The sequence below is a fragment of the Falco cherrug genome, chromosome 10 (genome assembly GCF_023634085.1).
Source record: "Falco cherrug isolate bFalChe1 chromosome 10, bFalChe1.pri, whole genome shotgun sequence".
In the NCBI taxonomy this organism is placed as follows: domain Eukaryota; kingdom Metazoa; phylum Chordata; class Aves; order Falconiformes; family Falconidae; genus Falco; species Falco cherrug.
In genome coordinates this window covers 16,824,083-16,842,886 of record NC_073706.1, presented here as the reverse complement: position 1 = coordinate 16,842,886, position 18,804 = coordinate 16,824,083, and the positions used below count along the sequence as shown (strand labels likewise).

The 18,804-nt window shown below is 68.1% G+C and overlaps 2 protein-coding genes across 4 annotated transcripts in view; both read right to left on the bottom strand.

Annotated features, from left to right (window-relative positions):
• Positions 1-12,800, bottom strand: part of SLC12A5 (solute carrier family 12 member 5) — a 34,308-nt gene extending 21,508 nt beyond the window's left edge. For 2 of the 3 annotated variants that reach the window (XM_055722045.1, XM_055722046.1), the window contains exon 1: positions 12,400-12,800. In XM_055722045.1, the coding sequence (XP_055578020.1) occupies positions 12,400-12,508 (109 nt within the window). In that variant the 5' untranslated portion in view covers positions 12,509-12,800. Of the gene's footprint in view, positions 1-5,339; positions 5,631-12,399 lie in introns of those variants that run through there. The other variant, XM_055722047.1, reaches the window with a different exon arrangement.
• A 663-nt stretch (positions 12,801-13,463) lies between these two features.
• MMP9 (matrix metallopeptidase 9) lies at positions 13,464-18,099 on the bottom strand. The gene is made up of 13 exons (XM_005444827.4): positions 17,870-18,099; positions 17,411-17,649; positions 16,916-17,064; positions 16,528-16,656; positions 16,267-16,440; positions 16,017-16,190; positions 15,692-15,865; positions 15,402-15,557; positions 15,087-15,312; positions 14,800-14,939; positions 14,536-14,686; positions 14,309-14,412; positions 13,464-14,049 (listed from the first exon to the last, which is right to left on the bottom strand). The coding sequence occupies exons 1-13, from the start codon at positions 18,011-18,013 to the stop codon at positions 13,940-13,942; spliced, it is 2,070 nt and encodes a 689-aa protein (XP_005444884.2). The 5' UTR covers positions 18,014-18,099; the 3' UTR covers positions 13,464-13,939.
• Between the last annotated feature and the right edge of the window lie 705 nt (positions 18,100-18,804).

The following is an 18,804-nucleotide window of genomic DNA, read 5'->3' as shown; positions in this document are numbered from 1 at the left end:
TGGGGACACCCTCCAGACCAACAGCAGGGGCCATCCCCGGCAGAGGGACACAAGGGTGAAGGAGCAGGGGTGCCTGGAGCCCACCTCCCCCCTGGGACTGAGTGGCGCCAGATGGCCCCTCAGGGGCACGGGATCAGGGGCAGCCGGGCAGGGGGAACATACTCGCAGCCCAGCGAGGCCCAGGGACTCCGCCGCGAGAGCAGAGCCCACGGGGGCCTCGCCTCGCCGCCTGGTACACGGCCGACGACATCACCGTGCTGGTTTCCATGGCAACGGCGAGCCACAGCCGCCTCAGCTCCCGCTCTTATGTAACGACGCAGGTGGCCGGACGCTGGCCCCGCATGGCACCCGCACCCCGGCCTATGGCACCCGCCCGGACACCACAGCCGGACCCCCAGGCCCAGCCTGCCCCGACCCCACAGCACTGGCACTGCCTGGCTCCGCACAATGACACCAGCAGCACCCTGAGGTGCCCACGCCGCGACCCACCAGCACCATGACAGCACCAAAACTCACAGTCCCTCCAACCCTCAGCCCATGACACCAACCCTCTCCAGCACCACGGGGGCTATGGCCCCATGCTGGCACCACTCGGGCTGCCAGAGCCAGGCTGGGGCACAGAAGCCCATCACCTGGTGGTGGTGCCATGAGGACCAGCACCCGAAGAGGCCCCAGGCTGGCGGGAGGTGGGGACATAGGGACACGCATGCAGCACAGCTCCGGCGTCCCCGGGGCACAGCTCAGGGGGACCCTGCCTGCCCCTGGCCCTGCAGGCTGGAAGGAGTTAATGACAGGGGCACAGGTGACAACACGCTCCCTGCTCCTGCTGGAGACCATTTTGCCGCAGAGGGGCTGGTGCTGCCTCTCCCCAGCAGCTGCCACAGGATTTGTGGTCTGTGCAGGCAGAGGCAGGCAGGAGCACCACAGCCCGTCCTAGCCAGGGCCCACCCTGTCCCCCACCTGCCACCACCATGGACAGTCCCTGCTGCTGGCATCAAGGGGGTGACACCTCCCAGCATGGGGACATGTGGGACAGTGCCAGGTCCCTCCAACGCCTGCTGGGCCTGCCTGTGCCCCGCTTCCCCAGCGCAGCCCAAGGACCAGTGGCACCAGGGCAGGAGTGCAGGATGGGGCTGGGCAGTGCTGAGGCTGAGCAGCCCCAGCATGGGAGAGGCAGTGTGAGCAGAGCCGAGCCATGCCAGGCTTCGATCCTGCCGCTCAGCCGCCCCCCTCCCCAGGGATCACTCAACTTGAATCGGCCTTTTAATTTGCTGCGGCAGCTGGAAGGGCTCGCGGCGGGATTGCTGGCAGGAACCCACAGCCCTACTGTGGGCACCGTGCAGTCCTGCTCACAGCAGGGGTTACTGCCGACCCCACCTTCCCAGGGCATCCCAAAGCCGACCCCACTGTGCACCCGGGCAGCCCAGGGCCCCCGGAGCTGAAGCACCATCCCTGCACCCCCGGGAGCTTGCCCATCCCACAGGGCAGCACTCAGGCTGCACCACCAGCCACAGTTTGATCTCCTAATGGCTTTTTACTCAGCCCTAAATTGGGTTGGGAAGTGTCATGTCCCTCATTCCAAATCCTCCCTACTCACTTTAGGTGGCACAGGGCATGGAGCACTGGTTGGGGGAGCCCAAACAGCCAACCCCTACAGGCTAATAACCAGAACGGCTGCCGAGGCTGCTGCCTGCTCCTGCCGGGCCACGACCACGGCCACGGCCAGCCTGTCCCCTCCACAGCACCCTATGAGGGCTGGCTGCCTCGTGCTGCCATGCACGGTGAGCCCTGGCCAGGGACATCAGGTGCTGGGGCTGCAGCACCAGCCAGGAGGTGCAGCAGGTGAATGGGGATGTTGCAGGTGCAGCCCCAGCCCCCCCACTCCCCCTGCACCTCTGTTTGTGTTCCTGTAGTGCCCCGTGGCCTGCCGGGGGCTGTCACTGGGGTGCTGACAGCTCAGGGATCCTCTGTGAGGGCCTGGGCACTCACCCCTCCTACACCGCCCCCCTGCACCAGTGCCACCAGCCCCAGGGGCGGCAGCACTGCGGCAGCTGCTCATGGCACCCACAGGCGCCCCGAGGCTCACCTGGAGGTGCACAGGGCACCTTGTCTTTTGCCAGTGTTTAACGGCACCAGCTGGCAAGCAACCTCCTCCCACTCCCCGGGGCTCTGCCCACAGCCAGCAGCAAGGGGCACCCCAGGGTGACCCCAGCAGCCCGGTGAGCACATGGCACTGGCTCATGTCCCCAGCTGCTGCTGCTTTGCAGGAGCTGGTGGCTCGGGAGGCCATGATGCTGTTCTGTCAAGTCCGGCCATCAAGGGGACTTGGCTGCACATCCACTACCCTGGGCTGCTGGCCTGGGTGTGCCTAAGATACATAGTGATGGCCAAGGGGCCCTTATGGTGGCTGGCATCTCTGCTCCCACCCAGGCTTCCTTCTCCCCTGAGCAAGGGTATCTGCTAGCTGCCCCTGGCAGGGTAACCCTCAGAGAGGCCACAGAGCTGCCATGGCCCCCGTTGAGGCAGAGACCACCAGTGGCTGGAGCAGCGCTGGCTTGTGCTGGCAGCATGCACAGCAGTGACGGCTCCCGGCTACAGCGCGGTGCTGGGGTGGGGGGTGGGACATTACCCCCACTCTGGGGCTGTGCTTTGCCCCTCCAGCCAGCAAGCACACCGAGTGGACTTTTGGGCTGGATTCTTTCACTGCCTGACCCAAATTGGACCAACTGCTACTTCAAACCTATCCTCTTCCTTCCTAAACCCAGGATTATCCTCCCTTTGATCAGCCGGCCCTGCAGGCGCAGGATTTCCAGCACAGGCGCTTTGGCTGGCTGCGTTTAAACAGCTTCCCAGATTCTCCGACAGCCCAAGCCCTGCCTTGGAAATGGCCGTGGATGCAGGCTCCAGCAAAGCTACCAGCCCTAAGTCTCCCCTCCTTGGGCAACCTGGGGCCTCCAGGATGAAGTGCCGGCACGGCAGCCTGCAGCAGGGCTGTGCATGACATTTCCACACCCCAAACAGAGCAGTAAAAGCTGCCAGCCTGGACACTGAAGGCAGCAGCCCTGCCTGCTCCCCCACTCTCAATTACCTCCCCAGAGGGTCTGCCACCGGCCCAGTCCTCACTGGGCTGCCGGGGCTGGAGCCCTTCCAGCCCTTGTCATGAGGCTCTTGCAGGCTGTCCAGCACAGGGATCTGAGCGGGGATGCTGCTGAGCCTTTCCAACAGAAATGGCCTAAGTGGAACCCAGGGCTTCAGCAGCACCACTGGCTCAGCAAGTCACCGGCTGGCCAGTGCTGGAGCAGCCCAGATGCATGGGGGGTGGGGGGTGGTACTGGCACGCAAAAGCTCTGCCACCCCCTTGGGTCGTCCACAGTTCCCACAGAGACCCCATGCAGGGAGTTGTGTGACCCTTGACACCAGGGGCAATCCCAGCCCCCCGCAGCAGCCCGCCGCAGCATGGGTGCAGGGGCCTCTGCTGTGTCCCTCTCTGCTGACACTCCCTTGCTCTCCCAAGCCCCTCAGAGCCCTCGCCACTTGCAGCCCCATGCCTGCCAGCCCACAGGGCACCATCTCGTCAGGCCCAGCTCCAGGGACAGTCTGCCCAGTCCATCTGTAGTGGCACCATGTCCAATACTCCTGCCAGTCTCCAGCAAGGCAGAAATGCCTGCCGCCACAGCACTGGCACTGCTGTGATAGAAACGCAGTGAGTAGGATAGATCCTAGTGTTGCAGAGGGCAAGGGGAGGACGAGAGCCCAAGGAAGGGCACGGCTGGGGGACAGCACGCCTCCCCCCCAGCCCAGCAAGGTGCCCCCAGAAGACTCTTGCCAGACCTGACCTTGAGCGGAGCCGTGAATAAACAAGCAAATAAACAGGCTCAGGTCGGCAGAGCAGGGCAAACACCAAAAGCCTCGTCACGGCTGTGCCCAAAGCCTCGCTGCAGGCAGCCAGAGACTTCTGCAGCAACTGCCAGAGCTGTCTGTCTTCTCCTGGCTGGGGCTTTCAGCAGACCCCACAAGGGGACCTGGCGGGGTGCTGGGGGCAGTCAGAGAGGCACTGCAGATCCCCTCGGGGACATTACTGCATTTCCCATTACACCTATCCCTGTGCCTGATGGAAACACCTGCAGGACAGGGTGCTGCACCGGCCCCACTGCCTGGGCGCCTGGGGATGGACACGGCCCCGCAGGGGCCCGAGGACCCTCTATGGCAGCTTGGCTTTGGTGGGTGCGCAGGGAGAGCTCAGGCCAAAGCACCAACAGTCACACGGCTGCTGCCAGGGCCTGGGGGCCCCACTGCCCGCGGGGCTGCAGCCCCGGCCCCGCGCCCGCAGCTCGCAGCGGCCCTGCCCGCCTGCACTGCGCCGGGGCTGCAGCATGCCCGGTGTGGCACAGGTTGGCAGGGAATGGCCCAGCTTGGACCGGACTGGCCGGGCACGGCACGAGCGGGACTGAGCGGACCGGCTCGGCTCGGCACGGCGCTGCAGAGCCCCGCGGCCCCGGGCGGAGCCCAGCCCCGGCGCAGGGCCCGGGCGGCCGCTTCAGCACCGCGGACAGTGGCGACGGCAGCGGCCCCGGGGGACGGCAGATGCGGGGGGGCGGCAGCGGGAGGAATGGGGAGGGCGGCTGCCGGGGATGGGGGGGCGGCAGCGGGGATGGGAGAGGCGGTAGGGAGGGATGGGGGGGAGGCAGCCGGAGATGGGGGGCGGCAGGAGGGAGGAAGAGGGGGGCGGCAGCGGCGATGTGGGAGGCGGTAGGGCGGGATCGGGTGGGCGGCTGCCGGAGAGGGGAGAGGGCAGGGAGGGATTGGGAGGAGGTAGCCGGGGTGGGGGGGGCGGCAGCCGGGCGCGGGGACCCCTGCCGGGGTCCCAAGCGGGCGGGAGCGGGCCGGTGCAGCGGCCGCCGGGGGCTGTCCGGGAGATGGCAGCGCCCGGCGGGATCGCCCGGAGCGCAGCCCGCAGCCCCCACCCGGGAGAAGGCTCCCCGGCCAGCGCCGGGCACAGCTCAGCCCCGCCGCGGCCGCTGCTCCAGCCGCGCCGCCGTTTGCCGGGGCTGCCGCAGCGGCGGGAGCGGGGCCGGTGCTGCGCGGAGGCACCGGCAGCGGGAGCAGCCCCGCACCGCCCGCCGCAGCCCTGCGGGGCCGCGGACCAAGAGCCGCGTCGCGGCCGGTGCCGCTGCCGCTGCCGGCCGCCTGCCCCGCGGCGGAGTCCGGCGGCCGCGGCACTCCCAGCTTCGCCGGCCCCCGCCCCCCCTCGCCCGGCTCCGCGCCGCCGGCCTCTGCCACCCGCTCGGCGCCGAGCCCCAGCCCCCAGCCCGGCAGGGGCGGCCGCCCCGGTCCCTCACCTTGGCTGGCGCCGCCGTCGCCGTCCTCGCAGTCGGCCAGGTTGTTCAGCATGGCGCCGGCTGCCCGCGGCCGCACGCTGCTGCCCGGGAGCTACGAGCGCCGCGCTCCGCAGCCAGCCGCGTCCCCGCGCCGCCCCCCGCTGCCGCCGCTGGGAGGGGGCTGCAGTGCGGAGGCGCCCGGGCTCACGGCTCGCTGCTGCCGGCGGAGCCCAGCCCGGCCGCTCACTTCATCACGTATGCAGGAGGCATTGCCCCCGCCGCTGTGGGGAGGGAGGGGAGCAGCGGCAGGCAGGGGCGAGGCGGGGGAGGGCGCGGAGCGGAGCGCACGCCGCCTCCCGGCTGAGCCAGGCGGGGGGGGGAACTAGGGCACGGCAGCGCTGCGGACCCCGGCTGGCGCGGGCGGGACGGCCCCGCACCCCGTACTCCGCACTCCGCGCCGGCCCCCGCACCGCCTCCGCTCTCCGCACTCCGCACCGGCCCCGGATCCCGGCACAGCCCCGGACCAGTGGAGCAGCCCCTGCGCCTGCGGGACCGACGCATCTTGGGGGGTGCTGAGGTCTGGGGCAGGGCAACCCCCTGACCGGGCAGACCCGGGCCCGGCCCGCAGAGAGGCCAGCGGGGGGCAGCGCCGGGGCAGGGGGTGCAGCTCCCGGGGGGGCCGTGCCAGCCACACTAAGGACCCCTCTGCAGGCAGCAGAGCCCCGGCAGCAGGACCGGCCTGCAAACACCATAGTGCAAGGGCAACCCGGGGAGGAGGGGGACAGCCGGACCATCCAGCAGCGGGGCCAGGGGTCCAGCAGAGGCTGCCGACCCCGCTCTGCCCAGGCGGGCTGCAGCAGCCCCGCAGAGTGGGGAACGCTGCCTGCAGACAGGAGTGGGCTTGACCTCACCACCCCCCTCCCCCGGGTCTCTAGGGACTCCAGGGCCACACCGTGCCCAGGAACAACACGGCACAAGCTCCCCCCCCTAGACTGGTAGGTCGAAGGCTGACCCTGGCGAAGCGCTTCAAAAGGGCCGACCCCCCGGGCCCTGCTGCCTCCTGCGCAGCCCCCAGTCCCTGTGGCCTGGCCCCCAGCAGGGCCATGAGGCTCAGGGCCAGCTTCAGGCTGGGGGCTGCTGGCAGGACCCTGCAGGGCTGCTTGCAGCCCCACTCTTTTCTCTTACCCACTTAATCCGGGAGGATCCCAGAGCCGGAGCTGGCTACAGCTCCCGGCATCTCCTCCGGAGCAGGCTGAGATCATGACAGCCTGCTGGCGTTAGTTACTTCTTGACGGCTGTAATTAATTGTTTACTTTCTCCTGGTACAGGGCCAGCTTCTCTGCAGCGCAGAAGCTCCCCAGCCCTCACCTTGCGGGGTGGGAAGGCTTCAGACCCCTCACATACATCCTGCCAGCAGCCAGAGCCCCTGCCCTGCTGCAGCCAGGACCCCCAGGCCCAGCATCCCCCAGGAACCATGCCGGCACAGCCCCAGCCCTGTCACAAATGGCGCAGATCAGACCACAGGCAGGGTGGGCAGCTCGGGGGCTGCCCCAGTGCGGGCAGAGCGCTGCCACCACCCTCTTGGTTGACCCCCCCCCAACCCTCCCTGCCCAGCACCCTGCATGCCGGTCATGGCATGGGGCTGCCTCTGCCCAGCCACAGCAGCACCATCCCCTTGCCCCCGCATCCCTTGGCCTTGAGCAGGAGCCAGCGCCGGAGCAAGGGGCTGGCCTGCTCCCAAGGGACAGGACTGGCCCCCGCATGCTGCCTGCACAGCCAGGGCTGCAGGCAGGACGCAGCAGGCAGAGCCACTCTCCCTGGTGGGTCTGGAGGGGGGTTGCAGAGCCCACCCACACGCAGAAGCCGTGGCTGGGCAGAGAGGCAGCAAGCCGGGGGCCGTGCAGGGGCCAGCCAGCCACGGCGAGTGACGAGGGTGGTTTTGCGCAGGAGGCTGCAGCGCGTGGGCTCCGCACAGGAGGGATTCTCCTGCTCAAACAGATGGGGGGAGGGAGCACGTGAAAGACCACTAATCCCCTAATCCCTGGATTATGGCTCCGTTTCAGGGGCTGGGATTTGACAGCAGCACAGAGGGGCTACACTATTGACTGCAGTTGCTTAGCCCACGTGCAGGGGCCCACCAGCAGGGGTGGGAACATTGAGGGTGTCCCCAGGGCAGAGCCAGGACCAGGGGGTTCCACCCCCCAGCACAGCACTGACCTAACCCTGGCCCATGAGCATGATGGCCTGGGGCTGGGGTTGGCAGCCCCAGCACATCAGGAGCAGAGAGATTTGGCATGGTTTGGGCAGTACCCATTCCCTCATGTTGCCTGCAGCCCCGGTGACAGACCCCTTTCCCGGCACCCTGCAGTGCCCACTGTGCAGAGGAGCACAGGATGGAGGGAGGCAGATGGCTTTCCCTGGGCATGGTGGGGGAATCAGCTGCAAGTGGCCCCCAAGCCTGGGTCCAGGCAGCATCCTGGAATGGGGCCAGGCACAGCATCAGTGCCCCACTTAACTGCAAGAAGCTGCCCAGGAATGACGAGGGAGAGCTGCGCAGCTCCTCTGCCAGGCCAAGGGGTTGGCACAGCACAGCTGGACCACTCCCCCAGTGATGCCTCTATACCCTTCCCTGGGATGGAGACTGCTGAGCTGTGCAAGACCCCCAAAAGCCAGAGCCAGTCTGGGACATGAAGCATCCCTGCAAACCACCCCGTGCCACTGCAGACCCCACAGAGCCCCCCAGGCGCATCCCAGAACCCCCTGCACCCATCATGTTGCACAGAGACCGGGTGGGGGAAACCATCCACACAGTCCTTGGCAGGACAGGTGTCCCAGCAGCCAGCCACACAGCCCTTGCCTGTCCTGTCACCAGCAGTGGTGAAACCTCCCAGGAGCAAGACATGTGCTGGAGGCACTGGGAAACCTCCTGAGGGCATGGAGTGGGCAGCCTGGCAGAAGCGAGGGTGGCCGCACTGCAGAGATGCCCGTTGGCATGCTGCACCACCTGCAGTGATCCCCGGGCACCGTCAGCAGCCTGCCTGACCTACACCCTGCCTGGACAGGAGACCCTGTGGTCCTGGCTCAGCAGGGTGCTCAAGAGCATGAGGCTAGGCAGCCCCCAGAGAAAGAAGAGCTGGGGCAGGAGAGACCCCAGGAGGATGGAGCTGTGAGGGGAGCCTGGAGGCACAGTGAGCACGGAGGACAGTGATGCATATGCACAGTCTGGGGCTGTGCCAGAGGATTTGCACCACCGTTCGCTCTGCACTGCTCTGCCCTGCCAGCCCCATGAGCCCAGGAGCAGCATGCCCTGCAGCACCTCGACCAGACAGAAGGGTCTTGCTTGTCCCCATCCAGACAGGTCAGGGCCATGCCACCAGCACCAGAGCAGAAACAGAGCCTGGAGGTGACACAGGTGCCAGCTGGGACCTGCCAGCAGCTCCAGTGCTGGGACAGGATGTGGAGGGAGGGAGGGATGGTGTCCTGTGGGGCTGGGAGCAGAGCCACAGGGAGTCGGGAGCCAGTGCAGCTGCCCAAGGCCAAGAGCGGAAGGGAGGCAGTGGGGCAGGCCAGGAGGACTTGTGTTCCTGCGTCACCATGGCCCCACACCATGCGCAGCTGGCACAGCATCCCTGGCTGCCCTGCCCATATGTCTTGCCCGCAGCAGGACCATGGCAGTGGGCAGCCAGGCAGCCCGGCACAGGGATGAGCCACGGGGGTGACCTCCTCCCGCTGGCCCCCGCTCCCAGGCAGCACAGCTGAGGAGCCCCCGAGCAGCCCCGTGCCGGCTGCAGGGCCCTAGCGATGGCGGGCAGCAGCAGCTGAGCAAGGGCTGGAGGGCACAGTGCTGGCTGAGGAGCAGCTGCATAGCCATTGCCGGCTGCTCCCAAAAGGGTCGGGTGCAGGAGCACGGCTGACCGAGGCACTAGGGTGTCCTGTGTCCCACACGGCACCTCCTACCTGGCCCCACAGCCTGTGCAAGCACCCTCAGCCCCTGGCACCCTGCTGGAGCACCCCACAATGGGTTCGGTGGCACAGAGAGGCCTCGGAAAGGTGCTGCAGGTGGCAGTTGCGGTTTGGGCTGCCCCAGCCCCTCCAGGAGCAGCCCCACACACTCCTGTGCCATACGGCCCCTCCTTGGCATGGCCCCTTGGTGCTTTTAACACTGCCTCCCAAGTGCGCCCAGTATCCCATGAAACTGTCTTGTGCGGCTCTGTGCTGAGGGAGCCGGGGGTCTGGGGAGTGAGGGGTGGGGGGCTGTGGCAGCAGGGCATGGTGGGCAGGGGAGGCTGGCCCACCACCCATGCAGCCCCACTGAGCCTGCCCCTCACATGCACCCCTCTGAGCCTGGTACCACAAGTGGGGGCTGTGGGGGCCCAGCCCCCACCTCGCACCGCGGCCCCCTGGGGCAGCAGCTCTGCAGTGGGGTATCCCTGCAGGCAGCAGCTGCGCAGCCAGGAGGCAGCCAGGGCTGGTGGGGTCCCTGCTGCTTCCCAAGCCCACCCCTCCAGGTGCCCCCCGTGCCCCCAGCATGCCTGACCCACACAGCCCTGCCACCGGCCCCACGGCGGGTCTGGGAGAGTGGCTGAACCCCCCCAGTATCAGGAGCCGTCGGCAGGGATGACACCGGACCCGGTTTCCACGGCAACAAGAGAGGCTCCTTAACCGGATGGTTGCCATGGCGACTGCTGCCGAGGCCGGCTGCCTCGGGACACGGAGGGGCGGGGGGGCTCCGCGCCAGGGATGCTTTGGTGCGCCCCCCCGCCCCGAGCCAGGGCAGCTGCCCCACGGCCCGCGTCCCGGGGTGGGGCACGGCTGGGTCCCTGGGGACGCTCACCCGATCCCCGGCCCCACGGAAGGCCCGGCCCCCCACGCCGCGGGTGCCGGGGGAGACCCCGGTGGGGGTGGCTCAGCGGGCGGGGCCGGCGGGCGGTGCGGGGCGGGGCCGGACACAGCCCCCCCGTCGGAGGCCGTCCCGGCAGCGCCCCCTGGCGGCAGCGAGGCCCCGCCCAGCCCCGTCCGCCCCCGCCCAGACCCCGCGCCGTCCGCCCCGACCTGTCCTGACCCCCGCACCCAGCCCCGGCTCCGGCCGTGCTGCAGCAGCAACCTGCGACCTGCACCCGGCCCCGGGCCCCCGCGGCGGCACCCTGCCCGCGCCCTGCCCGGCCCCAGGCACCCCCTTCCGCCGGCCGCCCCGGCTGCCCGGGGTCCGCACGGGGCTGAACCCGCCCAGCGCCGGCCGCCTGGGGCCGCCCACGGGCAAGGCCCGCCGGGAGGCGCGGCAGCGAGCCGGCCCCGGAGCCCGGCACTGCGCGGGCAGCGCGGCCCCAGCCCGCCGGGCAGGCTGCTCCCGGGCCAGGCCCGCCAAGAGACAGGCCTCGCGGGGACCGGGGGTCCCGCAGCGCCGGCGTCTGTGCGGGAGCAGAGGGCTCTCCCACCGCCCGGTGGGTCCCCACGCCACCCCAGCACCGAGCGGCACGGCCAGCTGCAGCACCCACCTGCTCCTGCTCCGAGGTCCTGGGGCCTCCATCGCCCCTTGCCACTGCCAGCCCCACGCGTGACACTGCGAAAGGCCAGGCGGTGCCGAGCACCCACCCAGGACTTGATCTCTCCCTGGGAGCTGCACAGGCAGCTCTGCCACCCACAGCCCCACGCCAGCCCCACAGGCACCTAGCCACATGGCACCCCTGCCCACCCACCCACCTCGGGAGGCTGCATCCACAGCCCCAGGGTTGTGGAGCAATGCAGGGCACGAATCGGGGCAGCCCAGGGGCTCTCCTGCATGCTGCCCCGACCCCTTGGGATGCACCCCACCACAGCTGCGGCTGATCCACAGCACAGGGTCGGTGCTGGGGTGCCTGCTGGCAGGGCTGGGCCGGTGGCTGTCCTCTGTGAGGGCACAAGGTCACAGCTCGGCTGGGGAGTGACGCGGTCCCTGCGCCTCCCCTGCTGTGGCCCCTGCAGCATGCCCACCCCAGCTCCCCTGGGGCCAGGCTTGCTCTTCACCTAGCCTGCCTGGCCCCCAGCGAGCCGATCAGCCGCCAAGCCGATAAACTATTCCTGGAGGGCCGCAGGCTCCAGCCATTGGTCCGGCTCAGCACCGGCTGCTCTGCCCTGATGCAGCCCATGGGCCAGGCCCAGCTGCCCGGAGATGCTGCGGGGCGACAAGTGGCCCTGCACCCACTCGCCACCAGGTCCTGCCCCACACTGCTCCACCACAGCTGGGATCCTGGGCAGGGGGCCCCAGGGGCCAGAGCCCACTTGCGGGGGTACAGCCCAGCTTGGCATCGTGGCGCCTGTCCGGCTGCTCGCTGCCTCCCACCAGCGCCCTTCGCCGAGGGCGCAAGGTCACAGCTCCGCGCAGCACGGTGCTGCTGTCGTCTGGGTTTCTGGGATCAATAATGGCTCTGGTGACAGCACAGCCCTGCCACCACATCCCCTGGGCAGCGCAAGGCAATGGCCTGCTGGACCCCACACTTGCTGCAACCCGGTGGGCTGCCACCACTGAGGGCTGACTGTAGCCCACCATCCTCCATAGCTCCCCAAGGACCAGCATGCAGCCTCACACCCCGCAGCCGTCCCCCCACACACCAGCCGTGGCCCCGGCTCCATCCTGCTGCCGGTGCCGTAGGAGCAGGGCCTTGCTCTGACAGACCCCCAGGACAGGGACGGGGCAGGGGAGATCCCCAGGGAACAGGGGCAGCGCCAGGGGACAGCCTGGGAATGAGGGGTCCCACCCAGGCAGCTGAGCCCCAGCTCCCCGCTCTGCACCTCTGTCCCCCGAGTCCCGCAGCTCCACGCCAGCCCTGCTCCGAGGGGCCCCACCGCCTCCGAGGGGCCCGGCCGACCGACTGCGGGGCCGGGGCGACTCTGCACCCCGCCACGGTGCCCCGACGGCCCTGCCCTGCGGACCCTCCCCACAGACCCTGCCCTGCCCACGGACCCTGCTCCACCGGCTCTGCCCCACAGACCCCTCCTCATGGACCCTGCCCCACGGACCCTCCTCACGCAACCCTGCCCCACGGACCCCTCCTCACGGACCCTGCCCCGCCACCCGCCCCGCCGGCCGTGCCCGGGCGCTCACCTCTGCCGTCGCGGCCGGCCAGGCGGCCGCCCCCCGCGCCGCGGTCGGGTCCGCGGGCGGCCGCGGGGCCGTGGCGGGGCAGCGCGGTGACGGTGAACCGCCGGCTCATGGCCCCGCCGCCTCCACAAGTGGCTCCGGGCCCCGGCGGCCGCCGAGCGCGGCCCCGCCGGGCGCTGACCGGGGTCCTAGTGCCCGCGGCACCGCCCGCCGCGCCGCCCCCGCAGCTGCAGGTCTGGCACGGCTCGGATCGGCTCGGCTCGGCTCGGATCGGCTCGGATCGGATCGGCGGGCACGGCTAGCTGAGCTGGCCCGGCTCGGTTCGGCTTGACGAAGCCCGGCTGAGCTAAGCTCGGTTCGGCTCGGCTCGGCCAGCCTCAGCTTGGCTCGTCTCGGCCCGGCTCGACGGGACGGACCGCGGGCCGCTCCGCCCCGCCCGGCCCCGCCGCCGCCGCACGGGGGGTGCTGGGACCGGACCCCGGCGGGTCGGGCCGGGGCCGCGCTCTGTCCCCGCCCTGCGCGGAGCCGCGACCGCTAATTACAGCTAATTACAGCCTCGGGGCTGCGGCCGCCCCACCCTGCCCCGGCCCCGGCGCTGGGCTCCGCGGGCCATGCTGGGCCAGGCCGGGCGGCGCTGCGGGGACCCGGCTGTAGCGGGAGATCCGGGCTGCAGCGGGGGGGCCCGGCCACTCGTCGGGTCGCAGGCTGTGACAAATGCCCGTCTGTCACTGCCGGTGGGGTGCCGGGGTGCAGAGGAGGGTCAGGGGCTGCCGGCGTAGGGGGGGGCCAGGGTCTGGGGGGGGTGGGGGGCAGGAGAGGCTCCGGAGGATGGAGAGACCCGGAGGGCTGTGACGGGCTGGGGGGGGGGGGGGGGATGTTGGGACCAAGGGACACCGTCCCCGGTGGGACCCAGTGTCCCTTAGGCATCCCAGAGCCCTTCAAGGAAGAGGGGTTTGGCTGTAGCCCCCTGCCGAGTATCTCCTTCCCCACCGATGCTGGCACCTCATGGCCCCAGGGAGGGCGATGCCCTTAGCCCTGGCCAGCTGATGGAGCACTCGGAGACCATGTCCAAAGAATTGTCTTTATTAAAAACAGGCAGATGGAGGTTGGCACAGCAGGCAGCAGGCAGGAGCAAGGCAGAGCCTGACACCCCTGCCCTGGCCAAGACCCTGGGCACCAGCTCCCAGCAGAGCCCAGCCTGACCCGGCACGGCTGGCACAGGAAAAAGACAAAGTCGTTACAAATCCATGTGTGGTTTGCACCAGGCAAACGCCTCCGCGCAGTGGAGCCGGTGCTGCCAGCGATGGCACGATTCCGGCTGCAGCAAGAGTCCTGCTCCCCAGCCGGGGCTCCCCGGGCCGGGCAGCTCCCAAGGGGCGACCCCAAGACTCCCTGCCCCTTCCTTCGGGGGAGACGGCAAAGCCCTCACCTTGACTGGGGCTGCCCCACAGCTGTGCTGCCCCCGGTACCCCGGGGGTCAGGCTGTGAGGAGCAGTGGGCAGGGAGCAGCGTGCCAGCTGGAGCCAGGCAGCTGGTCAGGCCCTCAGTGCTGGGGACACTGCAGGATGTCGTACTTGATGTAGCCCACCCGGTCCACCTGGTAGCGTGGTGTCATTCTCCAGTAGAAGCTGCCCCGGCAGAAGTGATACTTGTCTGGGTGAGGAGGGAAGCAGATAGAATGGAGGGTCAGCAGGAGGCCAGCCATGTGAGGACCTATGTGGGGATCTGGTCCTGGCACACGGCCCTTGCCACAGCCCAGCCAGCCCCACCACAGGGATCCACTGGGGCTGATGGCATGCCCAGCCCCAGGGCACCCCCCACACCCACGAGCACCCCAAGCCCAGCACCAGGGCAACACAGCTCAGAGCAGCCCAGGGACCACACAGCCCCTACCTGCCAGGTCCCCACTCACCTTGGTAGAAGAAGACATTGCGTGCGTCAAGGGGGACGCCGGTAAAGACATCTTCGGTGGCACGAGGGTAGCCCTTGTCCACCCTCTGGACCTTCACGTCCAGCCTACGGGGAGAGCAGAGCCGTGCTTAGGGCTGCCGGGAGCCCTCCTTCCCAGCCCCTCACCGGGAGGAGCTGGCAGGGCAGGCACCACCTCAGGCACCACCGTGGCTGTCTGGACCCACTCACCGCCAGTAGCTCTCCCCACTGAAGAGCAGCACTTTGCCGCGGCCCCGCTGCAGGGCCCCGGAGATGCGGCCGGCTTCCTTCCCGATGCCCAGCTTCTCAATCCCCCGGGGGCCCAGCACACTCTTGCCAGAAAATACCCAGAACTGCCGACCTGCATCCAGGAGAGAGCATGGGCGTTAGCTGGCCCCAAGAGTGCCGGGGCAGCACCAGGCTCCTTGCAACGCTGGCAGCACTGGGGCAGAGGGCAGCAGGGGCAGAGCTCACCAGCAAAGAAGAAGACCCTTTTGGTGAGCACATCCTGGAAAGCGGCATCGATGACAGCCGGGAGGCCAGGCCAGGTGTCTGTAATGGAGAAGGCACCCTCGATGCCTGACTTCCAGAAGGATGAGCGGGTCCAGTATCTCCTAGTGGGGAAGATCAGCCATCTTTATAACCTTGCCCCAGCGCAGCCCCATGTTCCCCCACACCCCCGGCACAGCCCTGTGTCCCCCCACATCCCTGCATCAGCCCAGCACCGTCCAGGGCAGCAAGTGTCAGGTGCTGCTGCTCACCCATCCTTGAAGAAATGCAGCTCCCCATTGATCTCTGTGATAGCGTCGAAGTTCTTCTCCATGCAGGCATCCCAGCTGGGGTCCACAGGAATGGGCTCAGTCGTGGGCTCTGGTGTTTCCTCCTCCTCCTCGGTGGTGGAGGTGCTGCCAGCCTCCGTGGGCATGGGCTGGGGCTCCTTGGTGGGCACAGGTGCAGGGGCAGTGGGCTCAGGGCCAGAGCCACGACCTGAACAAACACAGGGGAAGGCATGAGGCCATGGGCCAGCCCAGCACCGCAGGACTCCCGGCATGCCCAGCTGTGGCACTGCTGCTCACCATAGAGATACTGGATGCCCCGGACATCATCTGGGTCCAGCTGAAAGTCCTGAACATAGCTGTACATGGGGTACATCAGAGCCTCACGCACACTGGAGTGATCCAGCCCCAGCGAGTGCCCAAACTCGTGGGCAGCCACCAGGAAGATGCTGTAACCTGGGGGAAAGCACCAGCCTCAGCACCCGGCGGGACAGGATGCAACATGCCAGCCAGGAACCATGACCCCCATAGGAGTGCGCTGGCCAGGGACCATGACCTGCCACAGAGAGTGTGGGCAGCGGGGCCAGTACCTCTGTCAGGGCAGAAGCCCCACTTCTTGTCAGTGTCATAGTTGCTGGTGGTGGCACACCAGAGTTTGCCGTCCTGCCTGCCCTCACTGGTGCAGGTGCTGTAGGACTGCCCCAGGAAGGTGAAGGGGAAGACGCACGGGTCCCCCTGGGAGTTGCCGCCGATCACCGCCGTGTCTGCAGCACAGTGTCAGTGAGGCTGGCCCCAGCCATACTGGCCAGACCCCAGGACAGCCTCAAGACCCCTTGGGTGCCCACCCTGCACACCATGGTCAGGGACCAGCCACCCTGCATGCCCCCTCCCCACGCGCCCCCTTCCCACTCACACCTCGGTTGGGGCAGAAGCCGTATTTCTTGTCCTGGTCAAAGTTGGCAGTGGTGGCACACCAGCGGTAGCCATCGGAGCGCCCATCCGTGGTGCAGGTGTTGTAGGAGGTGCCATCAAAGACAAAGGGGAAGACACAGGGAGACCCATTGCTGTTGCCTCCGTTGGTGTAGAGAACTGCAGAGTGAGGAAGGGTGAGGACAGCCCTCGGCACCCACAGGGCCAGGCAGGGGCTGCAGCTGCCACTACTCACGTTCGCTGGGGCAGAAGCCGTATTTCTTGTCCCGGTCGTAGCTGGTGGTGGTGGCGCACCAGGGCAGCCCATCCGTGCGCCCCTCCGTGATGCACCGGGAGTAGGAGCGGCCCTCGAAGGTGAAGGGGAAGTGGCAGTTGGCACCATTTGCGTTCCCATGGCGGGTCTTCACCACTGCTTGGGAGAGGGGTGGCTCAGCAATGGGGCTGAGGCGGGTGCCGCCAGCCCACCCCCAACCCACCAGGCCCTGCTTTTCCTTACCTAAGCCAGTTCCCAGTGTCCAGAGCTCATCATCATCAAAGTGAGCATCACCCTGGATGCCACGTCCCGGGGGAAAAGCATGGGCTAAGAGCCCGTCCTTGCCATCAAAGGGGTACCCGTCCCCATGCTCTGTGGGGAAAAACAGCCTCAGAGCTGGCCCCACCAGAGGAGCCCCCATGTCCCTGGCACATGCACGGATCTGCAGGCACACAAGCCCTGCGCATGCCCTGCGTGCCTGCCCGTGCCTGTTGGCACATGCAGGGGCGGAAGGACCCTAGGCACGTCCTGGGGAGATGTGGGGTGACAAACCCACAGACAAGGCACATTACCAGCCCTCTCCCCACAGCTGAGCTGGCTCCCAGCTCCCTGCCTGCCCGTGGGACATCACCTTGGCTGCCGAACATGATCATGATGTCTGCCTCGCCGCTGTATATCTGGGTGAAGGTGAGGGGAGTCACGTCGCTCCACACTTTAAACGCTCGCTTGAAGGCATCATCAATCACGGCAGGGTCCAGGTCAGGGGAGTAGTTCACCACCCTACCGGGGGCAGGCGGGGGTTCAGCACTGCTAGATCCTGGTTTGTGATGCAGGAGTGACCCTGCTCCAGGCACATGTGGGGATATGCCCCCACCCCAGGAGGGGACAGCAGTGCTGGCACAACCAGGCAGAGCAGCTAGCCACCACCCCTGGGCCAGGGCTCAGATGCTGTCCTGGGTTCTGGGCAGCAGATGCTGCCACTGTGTTAGCTTGGCCCTGGCTGTGCCGAGGCCTGGCCAGTGGGCTGAGCTGAGGCTGCTGCCCTGCATGGGCTCTCACGCCCTTCTCCATCCCTGGGGACCATCGCCCTGTGGGCACCAGGCTCCATCTCCTGGGGCTGACTCACCGGTAAGTCAGGTCCATGTGGTCCCACTTGAGGTCCCCCTCAAAGGTGAGGAAGGATCCCACGTCGGGGACGCCGCAGCGAGGTGCTCGCATGGCCTCCAGTGTGCCAGCGTCCAGCTCTCCTGTCTCCTCCAGGCCCAGCTGCTTCTGCATCTTGCGCAGAGCCTTGGCCAGGGACACGTGTTTGCTGCCTGTCCTTGCCTCCCGCTCTGTGGTGTAACCGAACCGCAGCAGGTAGCTCTGGGGAGGAAAGGCAGCCGGAGGGGCTGAGCCAGGTGGGAGAGGGCTTGGGCAGTGCCGGGCACTGCACACCTCTGGTGCTCGATTGCAGCCAGGGCACTTCCCGAGTCTCAGGGAGATGGCAGCCCCTGAGCTCAGCCCACAGCCCCACACTGCCACCCCGGGAGCCCCCCGGGGTCCTGGATGCCGGGAGGGGGCTGTGGAGTTGCACTCCCCTCACCTCCGCCAGCTCCAGGTCCGACAGGGTGCTGACCAGCTCCCCAGGGAAGGTGACAACCATCTGTGGCTTGCTCTGGAGAGGGGCTGCGCAGCAGGAGATGGCTAGCAGCCCCACAGCAAGTGGGCCCAGGAGGATGAGTGCCATGGCGCGGTGGTGGCAGGAAGGCTGTGGCTGTGCCGGGTCCCTGCTGCTCTGCTCTGGGTGCTGCCGGGCTCCTGCTCCTATTTATTCGGTGGGGAGGGCAGTGAGTCACTCTCAGACCCCTCAGGCTACTCACACTCCCTTCCCACGGTGACGAAATGCACACTCAGGCTCCTCCGTTTCTTGCCTTAACTGTTTCATCACCTTGTTTACTAAACACGCTTGATCTCATGGCCACAAAAGGGGTGACAACAGGCATGAGGGCGAGTAGCCAGGCGGCTGCACCGGGGTATGACATGGCACAGCTGTCCTGCAGCTGCCCTGCGGTGGGAGACCTGGCAGCAAGGGGCATTGCCCTGCCAGCCCCAAGGCCTGGGTACAGCAGGGGGTCAGAGAGGCTGGGAGGGCCAACCAGGCACCCAGGACCCTACAGTTGCCGCGCTGGATGAGGCTGAGCTTGGCTGGCCAAGGGCGGATGCTGCCAGGCCCAGACCTGTGGGGGCCTGGGTGGGTATTGGGGCTGGGTGGGCAGAGCTGGCAGGAGAGCCCCTGCCCAGAGCTGCAGTGCCTGCTCGGGAGCCAGACATCAGAGCTCAGACCCCCACTGGGACACAGCATCCATCCCCATGTACCCCACTGTGGCTACATCACCCTGGTGGAGCATAGCATTCCTGGCATAGGATTCTCTGTGACTCATCACACCATGGGTGCCTCTAAGCCCACTTGCCATCAGCCACCAGGCAGAGCCCATGGAACTGGGGCGGCACCTGACTGGGAGCAGCTCCATGCCTGGG